This window comes from Cydia strobilella, chromosome 18 (assembly GCF_947568885.1).
Source record: "Cydia strobilella chromosome 18, ilCydStro3.1, whole genome shotgun sequence".
NCBI classification, from domain to species: domain Eukaryota; kingdom Metazoa; phylum Arthropoda; class Insecta; order Lepidoptera; family Tortricidae; genus Cydia; species Cydia strobilella.
In genome coordinates, this window is record NC_086058.1 from 237,426 (window position 1) to 258,765 (window position 21,340).

At 47.1% G+C, this 21,340-nt stretch overlaps 3 protein-coding genes across 3 annotated transcripts; 1 reads left to right on the forward strand and 2 right to left on the reverse strand.

Moving 5' to 3' along the window:
- Positions 1-557: 557 nt before the first annotated feature.
- On the reverse strand, positions 558-1,790 carry LOC134749715 (uncharacterized). Its single transcript, XM_063684732.1, has 2 exons — positions 1,189-1,790; positions 558-771 (listed from the first exon to the last, which is right to left on the reverse strand). Exons 1-2 carry the CDS (start codon positions 1,495-1,497, stop codon positions 598-600), a joined length of 483 nt encoding a protein of 160 aa, XP_063540802.1. The 5' UTR covers positions 1,498-1,790; the 3' UTR covers positions 558-597.
- A 34-nt stretch (positions 1,791-1,824) lies between these two features.
- Positions 1,825-3,601, forward strand: LOC134749714 (uroporphyrinogen-III synthase-like). The gene is made up of 2 exons (XM_063684731.1): positions 1,825-1,931; positions 2,086-3,601. The coding sequence occupies exon 2, from the start codon at positions 2,139-2,141 to the stop codon at positions 2,886-2,888; it is 750 nt and encodes a 249-aa protein (XP_063540801.1). The 5' UTR covers positions 1,825-1,931; positions 2,086-2,138; the 3' UTR covers positions 2,889-3,601.
- A 582-nt stretch (positions 3,602-4,183) lies between these two features.
- Positions 4,184-7,164, reverse strand: LOC134749639 (uncharacterized). Its single transcript, XM_063684656.1, has 4 exons — positions 7,044-7,164; positions 5,229-5,405; positions 4,666-4,779; positions 4,184-4,321 (listed from the first exon to the last, which is right to left on the reverse strand). The coding sequence occupies exons 1-4, from the start codon at positions 7,137-7,139 to the stop codon at positions 4,184-4,186; spliced, it is 525 nt and encodes a 174-aa protein (XP_063540726.1). The 5' UTR covers positions 7,140-7,164.
- Positions 7,165-21,340: the final 14,176 nt, after the last annotated feature.

Consider the following 21,340-nt stretch of genomic DNA (forward strand, 5'->3'; position numbering starts at 1 on the left):
AACACCTATTCACCATCAAGACGTTGATGATCAGAAGTTTTGCTTGTAACCATCTGCAATAACACAACATTTAAAATCTATCTAGCCTAAGAGCGTTTTAACATTTAATCCGATCCAATATCGGATGTCAGATACTATCATGAAGAAACATGATATAAACAGTGCTTTTTACGAGCATAAATGTTTATTGTTAAAAAGAAAGCGTTAATGCAAAACTAAAAGGACTTAATACACACTAGGGGGCACACTAGCAGCGGTCTTTCGGACATCCGACATCAGATCGGACAATGTGAAAACGCTCTCAGGCCTAACAAAGAGACAGATATTCTTAAAGCCTTATTCCGACAAATATTATTGCAGATGACTGCACAGCAGCAAACGTGGTAACGCGCAAAATGATCCGTACGTCTACAGTAAATAGAGAAAAGCTTACAGACCATTTTGATGTATTCGCTTGATTATTCCGCTGCTGACTATGGGTTATTACTTCTACCCTTTCGCCGGACACTGTGCTATTAAGGACAGCGAAAAAACATTCCTTCCTCTGTCCCTTTCAGCAGACAGTGTCCTGAAAAAGGATATAGATGTTCTCCGAGTTCAGAGTTGCAGCTTATTGTCATCGTCGCCGTCCCTTGCGCGCAGCAGCAGGAACAAAAGCATGTTGTACTCAGCGGAGGCGCCGCGTGCGAGCTTTAGCGTGCCTTCGAGCTGCTCGCGCCGCTCGTCGGCGTCGCGGAGGCGCTCCAGCGACGCGCCGAGGAACTTACGGAGCTGATGAATAAGCGATAAAGTATCTAAATATAACGTGTTAATAGATCTATCCTTCTTAAGACAGTTTCTGCTGTGAGTGACAGAGAACGGCATTTTGCCTTTATGCCTGGCCTTGGCTGAAACCATTGTGATGTAGATGGGTGTCTTAATTAATTTCCTAATGAAAGATGTTTATGCAAAATATGTTAGCAGCGACTCAGCTCGGTCGCGGGCGAGCGAACTTCGAGATCTTCCCCCAATTTGGCGACGCACCTAAAGGTCCAACTTACAAATTGCTGCGTCAAACTTCTTACCAAATAATTTACACCCGTTAGCAAAGTTCGAGTTTAGAAATGCCTTCGTGGAAAGTTATAACATACTTGCCGCCAGGGTCGTTAGGGCCACATCTACATCTTAAAGAGGAAGAGCCTGCTTTACCTTAAATATCCTTCTCTCCATTAGTTTTCTGTGTATCCACTCGAAAAGGTAAACAGTGATGCCGATGACAAGCATTATAATATGTGGGACAAGATCTGCAGATTGACAATACGATTGAAATAATTCAACCGTGAAGGAATTCTCCGGTGATCCGACATCTAGGTTAAGCGCACCATTCTCTCTTACGGCAATACCATCTTGTAATGATTTCTTTGGCAGAATGTAGGAAGTCGGCACAGACAGCAACACAAACGCCGCCGTCAGCACCCACAATGCGCTGCTGCTGCAAGGCAGGCAGTGCAGCGCCATCGAGTCCGCTGCTGAGCAGGCTGCCTGACAAAGTCAGCGGTAACTCGATCGTGAAGCAAACATAAATAATCTTTTGGTATACTTTAAAATATAATTTATTATTAATTAGGTCAAAATGGATCTGGTCGGCGTTATAAAATACAGTGACAAGATTTTTTCCTCTCCGGTTTGAAAAGTAATATAACAGCGAAATAATGATAGAACCGTGAAACGAAACGTAAGCGTGACTCGCGTGTTCGAGGAGACTACACTACTACTCGCGGTTTCAAAAGCAACTCGAACGTCTTTTGTGAAATTAAAAAACAGATCTGTCAGACTGTCAAATATCTGTCACTTCGAGAAACACGGAAACGTCAAAATACAAAGGATATTTAAAACTTTCAATTCTCTTTTCTACCTAAAAAACAACTGGGCCGAACGGAACTCCAAGAAACGTAAGGGCAGATCGTTATTTTTCTAGCTGGACTTATTTAACACAGCACTTTTGGCTACGTTCGTAACTCGAGCTTTGTTTACAAGCAGTTTCGCGATCGCATCATTAATTCAGTTACGTCGCAAAAATTCTCACGGTATTTCCTCGTTCCTCAGGGTCACCTGTCATGGGCCGCGCGACACAAAGGAGCGCCAGCTGAGTCGACGCAATGAAGAAGGTGGTGCTGTTTAAGGGCGCGTCGGAGGAGTACGAGCGCACCTTCCGCGAGCACAACTACGAGGCGATGTTTGTGGAGCCGCTGCAGTTCACGTGCGTAAATCTGGAGGCGCTGGGCACGGCGCTGCGCGGCGAGTACACGGGGCTGGTGCTGACTAGCGCGCGCGCGGCCGAGGCGGTGGCGCGCTGCTGGGACCCGGCGCGCTTCGTGTCCTGGAGCGCGCGCCGCGTCTACACCGTCGGCGACGCCGCCGCGCACAAGATCAAGCTCCTGCTCGGCCTCGAGGCCCTAGGCACCACTGCCGGCAATGCTGAGAACCTCGCTAAGATTATTGTGAAAGAAACTGCGAGCTCTAGCAAATTCCTGTTCCCCTGCGGAAATTTACGATCTGAAACCCTTCCGACCATCCTTCAATCTAAAGGTATTTCGGTAGACTCGCTAACTGTTTATGAGACTAAGGAGAATGACAATTTAAAAGCAGATTTGATGGAGCTGAATGGGTCCACACATGACCCGTGCTGTATGGTGTTCTTCAGCCCCTCGGGCTGCGAGTACATCCACCGGCAGCTGCAGACGTTCAGCAACCGACTAACTGACCTGCCGTACTTTGCCATTGGCAACTCCACTGCACATAAGATTGAGAATTTGGGTGTAGAGATTGCCGGTGTAGCGGAGAAGCCCCGCGCCGAGAGTGTCATAGAGTCGATACAGAAGTATTTTGCTGCAAGTACTAGTAGTTAGTGGCACTAATAGAGAACAAACAGGTACCAGGTGGTAACCAGTCTACCATTAACCCTTTAACGTTCAGATTAAAAAGAATACATGATTCAAGCCTCATTGCCCCTTTAAAGTCATAAAAATTCTGCATAAGAAAAAAATACTAAAATATGATGTTATTGTGATAGGGTGGTCATGTTTTCCGTTTAATATATAAGGCTATAGGTTCACACGGCGTTAATTTTTCTCGTATACCGTATACGGGATTTTATCGAATACGGTATACGGGAAAAATTAACGCTGTGTGAACCTACTCGTACTTAGCCTAAGTGTGCGCAATAAAGGGTTACATGATTAGCCTCACTTGCATAGCAGCTACAATCATTCTGTTCTTAATAATAACATTCCTTTTAAACATATGAAAAGTGCAATAAAAAGGTACATATGTATATATAAAAGACTGATATATATAATCTGGTGGCCATATAACAGCTTTCAAATTTGCATTTTTGTGAAATCCATCCAATTAAAAATAGAAATAAGTAATTATAGTGGAAATCTCAAATATTACAGGCCATAATATTATGTACATTAAATGAAATATAGCTCTTATGAATAAAGTATTCCCAGTTCAATTATTTAGAAATCATAAGCATTAGGTGTTGGTATTGTTATATTTTTTATTGTTTGTTTATAATTCTTACACATGTACAATTTTTTCATAAAAAATATAAAAAGTAGTTACAGTAGTTTGGTATTCACTTCACCCACATTACTATTCTAGTCACAGAGAACTCACCTGATTGTACAATCACTACACACTACACATAACACTGGCACAACATAGTCCCTACAATGATTTAGCGTAATAAAGTATTCTAACGCGATTAAATTTCATTAAGGTAAAATAATGGTATGACTTATAAGAGTACTAAAATAAGAGTTTGTTTCACTTTCGCTACACATTTTGGAAGTATTAAAATCACTTTATAAAAGTCCAAGCTGTTGCCGCCCCTTTTCGGACATATAATATATTAAAAAAAAATATCTTTATTGAGTAGTAAAAAAGACATATATATGCTTACATTTTTATACAACTAGATAGTTTATTTAGTGACCTTATGGTCACTAAGCGCAGCACAGTTAATATAGGTATGTAATTAGCGCGTTGCCTTGCAGCAGTGCAGTCCCTGGCTCGGTGATCCGCCAGACACAGACATTCTGTAGAGGCTCGCTCGCAGCTAGCAGCAGGCGGGCTAGTGTGTTGCACGCGGCCGTGGTCCCGTGGTGTGTGGCCGCTGACGACTGGCCGTGGCCTGTCAAACATCGACATCCTGTGGCGGCTCGCGACGGGGCTCCCACGCGGGCCCGCGCGCCGCGTCCCAGCGCCGCGTCACCGCCGTGTATGTGACCACGGCACCACCTATCACTAGTGCCGCGTTGCACGCTGCTAGCGGCTAGAAAACAAGGAAATGTTGTAGATCATCCTACTTACAATTACATTACCTACAAAAAAAATGCAGTAGTACATCAGAAAAGGGGATCTATCCAAGTTTTCCAATGCAGATCTCATTAAATAACGCTTATGCCTATATTTAAAGTACCTATACTGTGTGAAGGTAAAAGGAAATTATCCAACCAAGCAAATCAACTTATTGCACGTAGCATCGTATCGCGCGTCGCATTAGCGTAGTGTGGTGTGAAGTACTTATACCTAAATCGATATTTGCTCCATGACGCCCTTGCGAATTCCGTAGGTAGATCGCCAAATCGCCAGCAAGTAAGGGCCTAACTAAAACGCTTCAAAACTCACAGCATGCACATAGGAGACTATGCCGCGCAGCTCGCACAGCGTCACGCTGAGCGCGCCGCTCAGCACCAGCAGCGCGCCGAGGACCGAGCTGCCCACCACATCCTGTAACAACATAAGTCGGTCACTAATATCGTCCATATGCGTCCACTCTTGGACTCATCATATCAGCCTTTTTATCGCCCACTGCTGAGCATAGGTAGGAGTTCGAGTCTCACTCTTAGTCTACCATGTACTACTTGCTTTCTTTACCCTACTGGATGTCCGATTCTCAAAAAACGCCACATTGCAAGAAGGCAATGCCTCGGAGAGGTACGTCTACACCTGGTCTACACAAACGGAGCTGCTCCGCGCGGCAATTTACTCACGAGGCGGTTTGTTCTGTGTGGGCCCATGCAGACATTCCCCATGACGTGTTTTCTCTACCTTAAGCCAAGTAATAGATAGGTACCAACCCGTTATCTGCCAAATTTTTAAGGAGGCACGCAAGATTTTTTAGCTTTTGACAGCCTACCGCCGTAGGTACCTACCTACTTAATCTTCTATCTACTCACGGAGTAGAGCCACACTTGCGGCGCGTACAATGGCGCGCCGAGCAGCGTCGCCGTCAGCTGTACAGACAACAGTCCAGCAGCGATGACGGCGACGCTGGCGCCGCCCGCCGCCAGCCCCATCGCGCCCGCGCAGCCCCCGCCCGCCAGGAACAGCACGGCTGAACACAGGCAGCCCAGCTGAAATACGTACAGGCAGGATTTTAGGGACATCTTTTCAGAAATGTTATTGTTAAAAGGATCTAGCTAAACCATGTAAGCAGGTCAAACCAGAAAGCTACTAAGGTAAACTACGTAGGTAGTTTGCTGCTCTAAAAATGTGTGGAAAATCGCACATTATACATATTTGTAAAGCCCCACGCTCCACCGATGGTCAGTCAAAAATGTAGGTAGCATGTACGTGAGTTCGTAACTTCGCATTGGGTAGGTAAGGTGGTAGGTGTGTACATATATGTACTTAATGAAAAGTTTCGGTCTCATACTACCCTTGATATGTTATCATAATCATATGTTAGGGTACGTGAGCCACCTAAGGGTGCACCAGAGAGCGGATCAGCTACACGCTAATAACGCGAATTAAAAATTGCCTACTCCAGAGCACACAGTCGCTGTGGCCGAAATCGGTCAGGAGAGCATCATCATCATCATGTTAGGGAGAAGTGCCCATACGAAACTTTAAAAGAGATTTAGTTTCTGACTTCATTTTGATTCCTCAAGCTTCTTCTCGTTTTTGAGGGGAAAGTGAAAAACGTGTGATCAAAGTTGTTTCTGCTCCGCGTGCTGTTTGGTCTCTCACTACGCTCAATATTTGAATGAAACTCAACCCACTTTACTATTCAGCAAGTGGTACTCGACTACCTATATAGCCATCACTACGATGTCAAGAATTGCATCGAATCATCGATGCTAGTCCTTGGTAACACTAGGAGCGAGTTATGCTGCATATTGGTGTTTTATCGTTATCTTTATCTATTATGATTCAGAATCTATTAGCTTATCGCGATCGATAATCTACACCAAATTATGAAAATGAAGGCAATGGTTATAGTTCAACTATTACTCAATTAGCCAGTCTAATAACTTACCTAGCCTACAAGTAAAACAAGAGAACATTTGGAAATGTTTTTTTGTTTTCACTTCTAGACACATGAAATAAATGAAATGATTTATGATTTGGAAATGTTCTCTTGTTTTCACTTCTAGGCATGAAATCGGTATTTTTCAGATAGACAGACTAGAACATTATAGAATTGACCATTTTAAGATCTGTGGCTAATTCTTTAATCTGCTACTATCTACTACCACAGAATCAGTCATAGTAATAGTATTATCATATCATGATTCGTTTTAAGTAGCATATACTCCAGTACTCTGTTACTTATTCCCCGACAACTCGTTGTACAGGTATGTCCATTCTTTGTCCCATGAGATGATATCTATATTGCAGAAAGTATTAGGTACCTAGGTAAGTATTAGATTGTGTGTACAGCAAAAGGGGCTCCCCTAAAGATCTTCTGAATTACTGTAGGTACCTATTATACTTACTTTACTCTTTGAGTGTACCTATTTAAAGACTAGCACGGAATATGCATGGAAGGAGTACCTATAGGTACTTAGACTCAATACAGACATTTGGTAAAAAAAATATCGATCTGAAATTTTACTGTAGGTACACTGTTCCGAGTGTACTTAACAAAGTTCTAATCTAACCCAGTGTTAAAAAAACATGCGCAAATAGCAACTACACAGGGGTGTCACATGCGAGTTGCTGGCCCTGTACCCTCATATAAATTGACATACAGTACGGCAAATACTCACGATGGCTATCAGCTTCATAACTCCCTCGGGAGAACTCAAGTAGTCGCTGTCGGAGTAATACTTCCGCAGCACTTCCGTCTCCGTGTCTGCCGCCATCTTCAATTTCACTACAGGACACACGGGTACCTAATTTGATGCACATAAAACATCAACAATATATAGTCATTTTTTCACCACGATTGGTCACTTTTACAACTTCCTGATGATTTGGTGGTGATGATGATGATAACTTCCTGATGATTCCTTTTATAATGATTCAGTAAGTTTTCCACATAAAGATTGAAGCAGTGGCGTAACTAGGGGGGGGGGGGCTGGGGGGGGCACGTGCCCCGGGCGCCGTCCAAGGGGGGCGCCAAAACGGGCGAAAAATATAAAATTATTTTCAAAAACATTGATTGTTCCCGCCGCGTCGAACTCGGTTAGTTCGGGGGTCTACAGGCTACGTTTGGGGGGGGGGGCGCAAATTTGGTGCCTGCCCCGGGCGCCATTTCCTCTAGCTACGCCCCTGGATTGAAGTTTGAAAATGATAATTTAGGTACACAGTTCCTCGCGATTAATTGGCCAGCTCCTTGTGATTTAATTGTCTGTGAACCTTTTCACCTTTGAGCATAATAACCAATGTAGTATTAAATATTACAATATAGATTTTCAAATGGAAAGAGGTGTTTGATAATGAACAGGAGCGCAGCGGGTGTGCGCGAGCGATGCGGACTCGTTTCTGCGGCTTTAGATAACGCTAATTGTATTAATTCAGTATTGATAACGAAAGGATATACTTAGCTGTGATTTGTTTTGATAAGTACCACCGTCCATACTGTTAACTGACGATTTGTGATTCTTATTGTAATAAGGTCCTCTGTGGATTAGAACCCTTTATAAAGGCATAAGGGTGTCAGAAATTATGCAAAATTGAACCCTATCACTTTGAAACAAAGTTTAAAATCATGTAGGAAATATATTCAGCCTTAAAAGAATTTAGTCTTGCTGTTAGTACACAACAGGACAAGCATGATCGTGAAGAGATATCCTAACGTTAGACCTCGGGCGACCTTGGTCGAGTTAATATTGTCACTAACACGAATCTATTATGTTGTTTGTTCAAACCAGTGACAAGGAAGACTTTTACAATCCCTATCGCTGTATCCCTCATAATTGTTAATTGTATATATCAGGTACCTACATTGAACGTTGTGAGTTAGTCCATTGTTTGATAATACTCCTAGCGTTAGACCAAGATAAGTCTGCAGGTGGCTCGGAACCGGTTTTTTCTTTATACAAAAAATACCGGTATTATTACGTTCCATTTCGTTCTTTGGTTTATTATTTCATTTTCAATGGGACAATCTAATAATACGAAGTTGTTACCTAACCACATGATTCAGTAACGTCCTACGTAAAGAGCATAAAATAATTAAAAATATTGGGCTATTTCGGGGTTTTGAAAAAAACCGGTTCCGAGCCTTGGAGCGATTTTGACAGTACAGACATATTTGTTATTTTGACGTTTAAAATCACAGCTGCGCTATCAAAACCGCTGCAGACTTATCTTGGTGTAACTAACACTGCTAGAGGTACTATATTTTTAGGGTTCCGTACCCAAAGGGTAAAAACGGGACCCTATTACTAAGACTCCGCTGTCCGTCCGTCTGTCCGTCTGTCACCAGACTGTATCTCATGAACCGTGATAGCTAGACAGTTGAAATTTTCACAGATGATGTATTTCTGTTGCCGCTATAACAACAAATACTAAAAATATAATAATATAAATATTTCAATGGGGCTCCCATACAACAAACGTGATTTTTTTTGCTGTTTTTTTTTTCGTAATGGTACGGAACCCTTCGTGCGCGAGTCCGACCCGCACTTGGCCGGTTTTTTTGTACATTTAAAACTAATCATAATTTATTTATTTATTTTCTTTATTTAGAAACAAACAGTCTCTTATATTAAAAGTTGTTACAATATAGGGTAATAGACTTGTAGACCTAAAGAAAGAGTATGATTAGATTAGATCTAATCTAATCTAAAATGTTTTTGTTGGCCAACCAATCACAAAGCAGATGCGACGCAGCAGCGTGTTAAGGAGGCTAATTTGCATTGAATCGAGTCTCCTTAAATAAGAAATATTTTATCGAAATGTATGAAGTACTATTTTCATATTTTTTATAATTGACTAAACCGTATCGATAAAATTCTTATGCTCGAGTCGGAAGTGCCATAGACTATCTAACGTTAAAAAGACGGCAGTTAATTTTATATTTATACTGGCAATAACTCTGATTATTGGTTTGTTGCTTATCTATCGCATTAGACAAAACCTGTAATGAAAGATTTAAGTTTTACTAAATAAAAAAAAGAGTAAAGTTATAGTGTTGCATATGAAGTTGTAATTACACAGATTATATTCGATGAGTAGAAAAAATATACCTATAGGATTCAATGATAAATATGTTACGATGCCGAAATAAAACAACAAATTGTATAAAAACCATATATTATAATTAAAATTGAAAAGTAAAAATCACTCGCACATAGTTCGTTTATGAGATCGTAAGTACAACCGGGACCGGGCGCACCGGGAGCCGGCAGCCGGGCGCGGAACCAAATGTGATATGTCGATACATACGGTTACGGATACGGCAAACGAAACGGCACTCACATGAGATCGGACAGTATAAAATTATTTCCTATAACAATCTTATCTTAGTATATCTTCCCTTAAACCTAGGGCGCGGCGCGGCGCCCCGAACGATAAATATACCCGATTACAAGCGAACACCCCCGACCCCTCCCACTCCCCCTCCCACTCCCACTCCCACTCCCACTCCCGCCGAGCTAAAGGACTAGGAGAATTTGTGCAAACCGACTAGTCGAACCGTTCACCTCCTGAACTAACGGACTAGAGGGGCCTTCACTATAAGGGGTTCGGGCGGCTGGTGGAGGGTTGGGGTGGGGGGGCGGGCACGGCGCGGTAGGCGGCGCGCGCCGAGCGCGAGGAGCTCGCCCGGGAGCGCGGCCGCGCCGCCGCCGCGCACGAGCGCACCGCCAGCCCCACCAGCGTCAGGCACAAGCACGCCGCGCTCACACCCAGCCCCTGGAAACAACAAACCAAAATATTCAAACACTCCCATACTTCCCGTCTGATATTTTTCACATTTATCCCCAATACCACAAAACCCCATACTCTCTCTTGAGAAGACCTCAGCAAACAAACAGATTTCCCTTCGAGTGTGCTACTCATAGTATACGGAGTGACTCACCGAGGCAGTGTATAACAGCGCCATGAGAGACTCGGGCGCGGGCCGGTACTCGGGCTGCAGTAGCGCATGCAAGCAGCCCGCGCCGCCGGCTAGGAGGGTGCTGCCGCTCCACAAGTGCACGGAGTGACTCACCGAGGCAGTGTATAACAGCGCCATGAGAGACTCGGGCGCGGGCCGGTACTCGGGCTGCAGTAGCGCATGCAAGCAGCCCGCGCCGCCGGCTAGGAGGGTGCTGCCGCTCCACAAGTGCACGGAGTGACTCACCGAGGCAGTGTATAACAGCGCCATGAGAGACTCGGGCGCGGGCCGGTACTCGGGCTGCAGTAGCGCATGCAAGCAGCCCGCGCCGCCGGCTAGGAGGGTGCTGCCGCTCCACAAGTGCACGGAGTGACTCACCGAGGCAGTGTATAACAGCGCCATGAGAGACTCGGGCGCGGGCCGGTACTCGGGCTGCAGTAGCGCATGCAAGCAGCCCGCGCCGCCGGCTAGGAGGGTGCTGCCGCTCCACAAGTGCACGGAGTGACTCACCGAGGCAGTGTATAACAGCGCCATGAGAGACTCGGGCGCGGGCCGGTACTCGGGCTGCAGTAGCGCATGCAAGCAGCCCGCGCCGCCGGCTAGGAGGGTGCTGCCGCTCCACAAGTGCACGGAGTGACTCACCGAGGCAGTGTATAACAGCGCCATGAGAGACTCGGGCGCGGGCCGGTACTCGGGCTGCAGTAGCGCATGCAAGCAGCCCGCGCCGCCGGCTAGGAGGGTGCTGCCGCTCCACAAGTGCACGGAGTGACTCACCGAGGCAGTGTATAACAGCGCCATGAGAGACTCGGGCGCGGGCCGGTACTCGGGCTGCAGTAGCGCATGCAAGCAGCCCGCGCCGCCGGCTAGGAGGGTGCTGCCGCTCCACAAGTGCACGGAGTGACTCACCGAGGCAGTGTATAACAGCGCCATGAGAGACTCGGGCGCGGGCCGGTACTCGGGCTGCAGTAGCGCATGCAAGCAGCCCGCGCCGCCGGCTAGGAGGGTGCTGCCGCTCCACAAGTGCACGGAGTGACTCACCGAGGCAGTGTATAACAGCGCCATGAGAGACTCGGGCGCGGGCCGGTACTCGGGCTGCAGTAGCGCATGCAAGCAGCCCGCGCCGCCGGCTAGGAGGGTGCTGCCGCTCCACAAGTGCACGGAGTGACTCACCGAGGCAGTGTATAACAGCGCCATGAGAGACTCGGGCGCGGGCCGGTACTCGGGCTGCAGTAGCGCATGCAAGCAGCCCGCGCCGCCGGCTAGGAGGGTGCTGCCGCTCCACAAGTGCACGGAGTGACTCACCGAGGCAGTGTATAACAGCGCCATGAGAGACTCGGGCGCGGGCCGGTACTCGGGCTGCAGTAGCGCATGCAAGCAGCCCGCGCCGCCGGCTAGGAGGGTGCTGCCGCTCCACAAGTGCACGGAGTGACTCACCGAGGCAGTGTATAACAGCGCCATGAGAGACTCGGGCGCGGGCCGGTACTCGGGCTGCAGTAGCGCATGCAAGCAGCCCGCGCCGCCGGCTAGGAGGGTGCTGCCGCTCCACAAGTGCACGGAGTGACTCACCGAGGCAGTGTATAACAGCGCCATGAGAGACTCGGGCGCGGGCCGGTACTCGGGCTGCAGTAGCGCATGCAAGCAGCCCGCGCCGCCGGCTAGGAGGGTGCTGCCGCTCCACAAGTGCACGGAGTGACTCACCGAGGCAGTGTATAACAGCGCCATGAGAGACTCGGGCGCGGGCCGGTACTCGGGCTGCAGTAGCGCATGCAAGCAGCCCGCGCCGCCGGCTAGGAGGGTGCTGCCGCTCCACAAGTGCACGGAGTGACTCACCGAGGCAGTGTATAACAGCGCCATGAGAGACTCGGGCGCGGGCCGGTACTCGGGCTGCAGTAGCGCATGCAAGCAGCCCGCGCCGCCGGCTAGGAGGGTGCTGCCGCTCCACAAGTGCACGGAGTGACTCACCGAGGCAGTGTATAACAGCGCCATGAGAGACTCGGGCGCGGGCCGGTACTCGGGCTGCAGTAGCGCATGCAAGCAGCCCGCGCCGCCGGCTAGGAGGGTGCTGCCGCTCCACAAGTGCACGGAGTGACTCACCGAGGCAGTGTATAACAGCGCCATGAGAGACTCGGGCGCGGGCCGGTACTCGGGCTGCAGTAGCGCATGCAAGCAGCCCGCGCCGCCGGCTAGGAGGGTGCTGCCGCTCCACAAGTGCACGGAGTGACTCACCGAGGCAGTGTATAACAGCGCCATGAGAGACTCGGGCGCGGGCCGGTACTCGGGCTGCAGTAGCGCATGCAAGCAGCCCGCGCCGCCGGCTAGGAGGGTGCTGCCGCTCCACAAGTGCACGGAGTGACTCACCGAGGCAGTGTATAACAGCGCCATGAGAGACTCGGGCGCGGGCCGGTACTCGGGCTGCAGTAGCGCATGCAAGCAGCCCGCGCCGCCGGCTAGGAGGGTGCTGCCGCTCCACAAGTGCACGGAGTGACTCACCGAGGCAGTGTATAACAGCGCCATGAGAGACTCGGGCGCGGGCCGGTACTCGGGCTGCAGTAGCGCATGCAAGCAGCCCGCGCCGCCGGCTAGGAGGGTGCTGCCGCTCCACAAGTGCACGGAGTGACTCACCGAGGCAGTGTATAACAGCGCCATGAGAGACTCGGGCGCGGGCCGGTACTCGGGCTGCAGTAGCGCATGCAAGCAGCCCGCGCCGCCGGCTAGGAGGGTGCTGCCGCTCCACAAGTGCACGGAGTGACTCACCGAGGCAGTGTATAACAGCGCCATGAGAGACTCGGGCGCGGGCCGGTACTCGGGCTGCAGTAGCGCATGCAAGCAGCCCGCGCCGCCGGCTAGGAGGGTGCTGCCGCTCCACAAGTGCACGGAGTGACTCACCGAGGCAGTGTATAACAGCGCCATGAGAGACTCGGGCGCGGGCCGGTACTCGGGCTGCAGTAGCGCATGCAAGCAGCCCGCGCCGCCGGCTAGGAGGGTGCTGCCGCTCCACAAGTGCACGGAGTGACTCACCGAGGCAGTGTATAACAGCGCCATGAGAGACTCGGGCGCGGGCCGGTACTCGGGCTGCAGTAGCGCATGCAAGCAGCCCGCGCCGCCGGCTAGGAGGGTGCTGCCGCTCCACAAGTGCACGGAGTGACTCACCGAGGCAGTGTATAACAGCGCCATGAGAGACTCGGGCGCGGGCCGGTACTCGGGCTGCAGTAGCGCATGCAAGCAGCCCGCGCCGCCGGCTAGGAGGGTGCTGCCGCTCCACAAGTGCACGGAGTGACTCACCGAGGCAGTGTATAACAGCGCCATGAGAGACTCGGGCGCGGGCCGGTACTCGGGCTGCAGTAGCGCATGCAAGCAGCCCGCGCCGCCGGCTAGGAGGGTGCTGCCGCTCCACAAGTGCACGGAGTGACTCACCGAGGCAGTGTATAACAGCGCCATGAGAGACTCGGGCGCGGGCCGGTACTCGGGCTGCAGTAGCGCATGCAAGCAGCCCGCGCCGCCGGCTAGGAGGGTGCTGCCGCTCCACAAGTGCACGGAGTGACTCACCGAGGCAGTGTATAACAGCGCCATGAGAGACTCGGGCGCGGGCCGGTACTCGGGCTGCAGTAGCGCATGCAAGCAGCCCGCGCCGCCGGCTAGGAGGGTGCTGCCGCTCCACAAGTGCACGGAGTGACTCACCGAGGCAGTGTATAACAGCGCCATGAGAGACTCGGGCGCGGGCCGGTACTCGGGCTGCAGTAGCGCATGCAAGCAGCCCGCGCCGCCGGCTAGGAGGGTGCTGCCGCTCCACAAGTGCACGGAGTGACTCACCGAGGCAGTGTATAACAGCGCCATGAGAGACTCGGGCGCGGGCCGGTACTCGGGCTGCAGTAGCGCATGCAAGCAGCCCGCGCCGCCGGCTAGGAGGGTGCTGCCGCTCCACAAGTGCACTGCTAGGCCCTGAAGACACATACAAAACATTTTTATTTATTTGTTTATTTATATAAGAGTGCTATACATAAAGGATCCCCGACAAGCTCGGTTCTCCATACAAATGTAGTTCCGTTCTCATTTTAAAACGACTAGCTAGATTGCACTGAAACTTTGTACTTACAATAGGATAAGGCATATCTATGTCTGTAATTTTTATAACTACCATGTACCTTTAAGTGTTTAGTGAGTAAGTTCTTTTTTTGTAACTGAAGTGGCGCTGTTAGTAGAAGGTTTTTACAATAAATATCTTTACTTTCTTCTTTCTTTCTAATTAGTTTATGTAGATTCAGATATCATAGTTAAAAAAATACAGCAGATTTAAGTTTTTCATACAGAACATGCTTTTGCTCTATTTGGTTTGTTTTATTAACTGGAGCTAAATAAACTAATTACAGACCTAGATATACCTCATGTCATTGTATGTGCAAAGTTTCATTACAATCCAAAAAGTAGTTTTAAAATGAGAGCGGAACTACGTTTGTATGAAAAGGTGCAATTCGGCCGAGCTTGCCGGGGACTCTTAAAACCGAAATTCGATTATTTTTAACCAAGGTTGTCCTTTCTCTGCACAATTTATTACCTATTTATAAAGATTCTAACAACCATGAATTGAAAATTGCGTTTTTGACAATTCTTTCGCTATCCCCAGCTCCCAACATTTATTGGAAAATTTATAATGGTCAGGGAGCCCAAGAGGGGATTTTTGGAGTCGATCGAGTGCGTCAGATTAAGATATAGGGGATACCTTGCATCCTGTTGAGTACCTCCACCAAGTATACGTCCTTGACACCGAGCAGGGAGTCCAGGACAACCCGTCAGAATAGTAAAAAAAAATCGCCACCGCGCCAAGTATTTTAAACTCGAGCGCGTCAGATTAAGATATGGTGGAGTGAATTAATTACTTGTTAAATAGTGCCCATGTGGTCTACTGTTGAAAAACCCCGTCTGAAGCCCGCTTGTTCAAGTGGTTGGTGTCTATCTAGGATGGTGCTTATTCTTTTTTCTATAACTGATGAAAAGAGTTTGTATAGGATGGGCATTAAACTTATCGGTCTATAATTGTTAACATCGTTAGGATTCCCTTTTTTGTAAAGCAGTATTATGTTTGATTCTGACCATTGACTTGGAATCTCTATAGTTTTCAATATAAGGTTAAATAGGAATGTCAGTGGAGTACACAGGAGAGACTCTGCGGCTTTTATGGCTTCGTTGCTCAGGTTGTCTGGGCCTGGGCTTTTGTCAAGTTTCAGAAGTTGGATGGCCTTTGATACTTCGTTCTTCGTGATATTTTCTAATTCATCTTGTTGTTGAATGATATGAATTATAGCAAAACTAAAGTTATGTCAAATAGCAACAAAAATCAGATAACTATAAAAAATGAAAATATAGAGTATGTCGACCAATACATATACCTGGGAAAACAAGTAAGCTTCAACCCAAATGCAAACGAACAGGAAATTGAGAGAAGAACTAAAAACACCTGGAATAAGTACTGGAGTCTAAAAGAAACCCTAAAAAGCGACCTACCTATCAAGCTTAAGAAGAAGGTAATGGATATGTGCATACTCCCAACAATGATCTATGCATGCCAAACATGGAAATTCACTTCAAAGGCCAAAAGGACCATAGTTTCATGCCAAAGGGGCATGGAACGGAGTATACTTAAAATAAGAAAAATTTACAAGATCAGACATTCCATAATCCGAGAAAAAACTAAGCTTATAGATGCACTAAGCCAGGCCCAGAAACAAAAATGGAGATGGGCTGGCCATGTTGCCAGACTCCAAGACGAGAGGTGGACTTTTCACACAACGGCCTGGAAAGGTCCAGACGGAAAGAGGAAGAGAAGACGGCCATTGGCACGATGGTCGGACGACATAATTAAAACAGTGGGGGCCAACTGGATATGGGAGGCCCAAGACCGAAGAAAATGGCAGATTCTGGAAGAGGCCTATACCTCTTAGGAGGGTTCTGGAGTGATCATTAGATATTAGACATTTAGAAAAATTTAGATTAAGTTTCATCCCAGAAATAAAAGGCTTTTTTATTTTTATTTTTATTTATTTATTAAATAGTGCCCATTTCAATAATCTGTCGATTTTAGCGATCCATAAGCCAGTGGCGGGGTCACAAAGTAGCAAAAACATAAACATAAGTAATTAAATCATTTCAACCGTTTGGGAGCTACAGAAAGACACACATCAACATTCTAAGCATTAAAAACTACTTGCACTACGGGATTTGCGGGTTCATATCAAAATGCTAAAGTACATCTCCAGTCGTCATCGGGGTCTCCAACAAACAATCTCAGCACGTGTACTCCGGCCTCGCTACTGTGTGTGGTGTGTGTATGTGACTGACCAGCTTGTCCCAGCGCAGCGGCAGCAGCGCGTCGAGGCCGGAGACGCGCAGCAGCAGCAGCGCGGCGTGCAGCAGGCCGCTGGTGACGGCGCCCAGCTGCAGCAGCCGCACGCGCGCCGCGCCCGGCAGCGCCCACACCTGCAGCCCCGCGCCCGCCCACACGCACGACGCGCAGCCCAGCGAACACAGCTACAGTCACAGATATACACGTGTACTCCGGCCTCGCTACTGTGTGTGGTGTGTGTATGTGACTGACCAGCTTGTCCCAGCGCAGCGGCAGCAGCGCGTCGAGGCCGGAGACGCGCAGCAGCAGCAGCGCGGCGTGCAGCAGGCCGCTGGTGACGGCGCCCAGCTGCAGCAGCCGCACGCGCGCCGCGCCCGGCAGCGCCCACACCTGCAGCCCCGCGCCCGCCCACACGCACGACGCGCAGCCCAGCGAACACAGCTACAGTCACAGATATAAACGGATTTCAATCAATGTCTGTCTATAACATTACTGCTTATATATCCGCACCATGAGACTCAGACATGCAACAAATAATATCATTTTTAGCAATAATTTTAATTTAAGATTAGTTATTTTATTTTAAATGTAAATGTAATTGTATATGGAATTTTTATTCTGAAATAAATTACTTGAATTGAATTGAACATGATTTCTCGGTCTCGGACTGTATTTTTTTTAAACATATACACAAAATACAATAAAATTATGAAAACGGATTACATCTCGTATAATGAATTTAAAATACATCCCAACGATTCGAACCCTTTACATTACAGAGTTTTTCACCAGTTGAAAAGGGTTCATCCATTAATTACGTCACACGAATTTCGAGGGTTTTTGACCTTGTCAAGTTGTCACACTTGGTCACATTTGGCAAACCCCTCCCCCCTGGTGTCACATTTTTTCAATGAAATCGGCAAATCGAATTAAGTATTATTAATATTCTAATATTGTCTTCGGTTACCGCGATAGTTACTCATGAAATAAAACTATTATTATTATATCGTATGGCTTTATTCCTGATAAAGATTTACAATTTTAGTCATACTAAAAAAGAAAAAAAAAAAATATATATATGTACATGATTATAATTTTATATCTAAATTGAGTAGCCAGTCCCTTGCTTCCGGTGTGAGTGCTAACAGGTCCTGCATGCCTCCGGCAAATCGCCTCATGGGACATTTTTCTACAATGTGAGTGATCGTTTGAATAGGCTCCCCACAGTCACAGGCTGCTGTCGGTGAAATTCCCCATCTGTGAAGGTTGTGATTACAGCGTCCTACTCCCGTTCGGATACGGTTCAGAGTGACCCAGATCTTCCGTTGGTCTTTAAACCCAGTCGGCAGTTTAGTGGGGTCTGTGTTGGAGTCACCATTTTGTTCATGCCACTGCTTTCTCCACTCCGCGGAGACATTAAATGGCTCTTGGCCCTGTAGCTGGTAGTCGGACCAGATAGGTTTGCGAGATGGAAGGCGCGCTCGAGGAAGGTGGTCCAGTAGTAAATAAAACTATGAAAACGGATTATATCGCGTATATTGAATTTATAATACATCCCGACGTTTCTAACCCTTTACAGCGTTCGTGGTCAACGGGTGACCGAGTTTGCATGTACCTACAACCAGCCTTAAAGTTTATAGTCTATGATTGTTCATTATTTTTAGTATGTGGGTATTTTTTGCACTTTGTAATTTTTCCTCAGTCACCCCTTGACCACGAACGCTGTAAAGGGTTCGAAACGTCGGGATGTATTATAAATTCAATATACGCGATATAATCCGTTTTCATAGTTTTATTTCATTATTAATATTCTATCAAAATATTTTTGACAAAAGAAATATTGGTAATTTTATAGGCCAAAACAGATTAGGAAAGAAAATTAAACTATTCAAAACGATTATCGTTCCAAAAACTTGTTATTTAACTGTACAGTGAATAAAATAATTTAAAGAAGTTAATGTGACTTCACAAAGTTTGTGACTCCCCCCTCCCCCTTGTCACAACATGTCACATTTTCTTGACCCCCCCTTCCCCCCCCCCCCTAAACGTGTGATGTAATTAATGGATGACCCGAAACGAACGCTGTAATCAAGGGTTCGAAACATCAGGATGCATTTTAAATTTCATTATACGCGATATAATCCGTTTCATAGTTTTATATCACGAGTAACTATCGCGGTAACTGAATACAATATTATATACACAAAACAAAACAATATACAGGATATTTTCGAGTTAAACCAATTTTAAAACTCAAGAGATATATGGGCCATCGGCGGCCCACCCGGCATCTCGGTTTAGTTATAGCCTGATGAACTCACCTTCATGTGGGCCGTCGCGTCGGCAGCTCATATATTAGCATTATACTTGAAAACATAGAAGTTTAAAGTTGGTTAACCTTAATAATATCCTCACATGAAAACAGGTCATTATGCATTGAATCTATAATGCATAATGACTTATTTCCCGACAACTAGGATTACCTTTAGTGACCAAATTTTCCTTTCTAAATCAAATAATGTTCCGTTAGTAAGTGTTATGTTAGAAATTAGTATTGCAATTTATTAAAACATCACTATCGCTCAGCAAGGTCAGTAAAAAACTTGGTAACTAGTAACTAGTACACTACTACCCTTTGGACGCCACGGCTATCGTGTGCGATGTGTCATCGTGAGCCTTGTCGGGATGTTGATATCGGACTGTAGCCGCACGCGTCACTTGACGTCTTTAGCGGTCAAAGGGTCCTTGTGGTTGCAACCGCGCACTGTCGTACGCACTTGCGTCGCGCCGCTGTTGCAACCGCAAGAATGTATGTTAGCCGGTTAACTGACTGACCGTAATGAAGAGCATGGCAGCGCCCTGCTTGGTGAGCAGATGGCGACAGCGGCAGTAGACGGGCGCGAGCGGGCGCGGCGGCGGCGGCGGCGCTTGGCGGTAGTGCGCGTGCGAGTCCCACGAGCGCTCCGTGCCCGCGCCCGAGCCCGGCGAGCGCGCGCCCGACCCCGCCGTCGCGCCCAGCCCGCTGCCCGCGATCTCGAAGTCCTGCACCAAACCCGCGCTTGTACCCTCTCCCTCCCCCGCACCCGCACCCGCACCCGCACCCGCGTCTACCGCCGACTATAAGATGCCAGAGATAAACGCCGCTGACAAGGTCAAGCATAGGGACAGTTAGACCCGTAACGCACTGTCGACTAGTCGCCGGCGACTCGGTCTCTTGGCGACCAAAACATTATTATTTATTTATTTACAAGAACGGTTTACACCAATATAGGCAACTAGGGCCCGGAGACCAAGCCGAGCGCAAGCATCACTAAAACATGTTGTGTTCTTCACAACTATGTTCGAGAGAGACAGACGGATATAAATTTGTCGTCTCGACAGTTGCTTGCAGTGTGAACGCTTCCATTTCAACCATGGCGACCAGCAGTCGCTTGTGCGTCGCCATTATGCAGCGAGTCGCAAAGTCGTCCGGGCGACCGGCGACTAAGTGCGTAAACGCCTATATAAACTATAGGAAGTCACAGTTAACCGTCGACTGAATCGCCGGCGACCAGTCGACAGTGTGTAACGGCTCTTAACTGACGATGGGGTTGGCCGGTCGAAGTATTTACAGATAGCGCCAGCATAGATTTTCTTATCAAATTCTTGTTCTTTTTTAGGGTTCCGTACCTCAAAAACTCAAAACGGAACCCTTATAGGTTCACTCGTGCGTCTATCTGTCAAGGCTTATTTTCTTCGAAACTACTAGATCAAATAAAGCTAAAATTGGGTACACATATGTGACCCAAACACGGACACGTAACGTAAACAAATGCATTTTAAACATGTGGGGGCCTCTTTGGGGGGGTAAATGAGAAAATTCAAAAACTATATTTTTCAAACTATATCGTGTTACATATCAAATGAAAGAGCTCATTGTGAGAATCTATAACATATTTTTTTATAATTTTAGAATAAACGGTTTAGAAGTTATTCAAGTAGGCAAAAAATTACCATCCCCCCCTTTATCTTCGAAACTACTGGATCTACAAATACACAAAATAGTTCCTTACATATAAATGACAGGAAAACCTATTAGAAATGTGCAGTCAAGCGTGAGTCGGACTTAATTACTTAGTTTTTGATCCGACCCCTACGGGTTTTTTAAAGACATTTCATTCGCGTTTCACTAAAAAAAAATACATTGTTAAACATGGTGTAATGTAGTTCAGAGTTCGATACGCACTTGGCCGGTTTTTGGAATTTTATGGCCTGGATGATAGAGATGGGGAAAATCAATGCTGGCACCATCTATGCAAACCTTTGACAGTTGCCAAACCTCATTTGTGAACCTTAATGTAATGACATAGAGTTCAGTCAAGAGTGCTGCTGTTAGTAGCTAAACAGTTAAAGCAGAGTTAATTTAGTATGTAAACTCTATATCGTTATATCAAGTCAATCAAGTGACATTATATGGAGTTTACACTGTATTGATTTCTGCACCAAACCCATGATACCTAGTATATAGTATAGTACCCAAGTTTAACCAAGACAGAGATAAATGATGACATACAAGGCCAAAAGCAACACTGGTAGTATGGAGGGTAGAGGTAAGGAGAACAATCTCCATGTATCGAAAAGTGTCCGTCAAAAAACCTTAAAAAGGTGGCGCCACAATAACTACAATATTTGATAGAAAATTT

Coding starts and splice junctions, on each gene's coding strand:
- LOC134749715 (XM_063684732.1), bottom strand. CDS start 1,497: ATGGCGCTGCACTGCCTGCCTTGCAGCAGCAGCGCATTGTGGGTGCTG. Junction 772..1,188: donor TGGAGAGAAGGATATTTAAG/GTAAAGCAGGCT, acceptor CTTATTCATCAG/CTCCGTAAGTTCCTCGGCGC.
- LOC134749714 (XM_063684731.1), top strand. CDS start 2,139: ATGAAGAAGGTGGTGCTGTTTAAGGGCGCGTCGGAGGAGTACGAGCGC.
- LOC134749639 (XM_063684656.1), bottom strand. CDS start 7,139: ATGGCGGCAGACACGGAGACGGAAGTGCTGCGGAAGTATTACTCCGAC. Junction 5,406..7,043: donor TTATGAAGCTGATAGCCATC/GTGAGTATTTGC, acceptor TACGTATTTCAG/CTGGGCTGCCTGTGTTCAGC. Junction 4,780..5,228: donor CGCAAGTGTGGCTCTACTCC/GTGAGTAGATAG, acceptor ATGTTGTTACAG/GATGTGGTGGGCAGCTCGGT.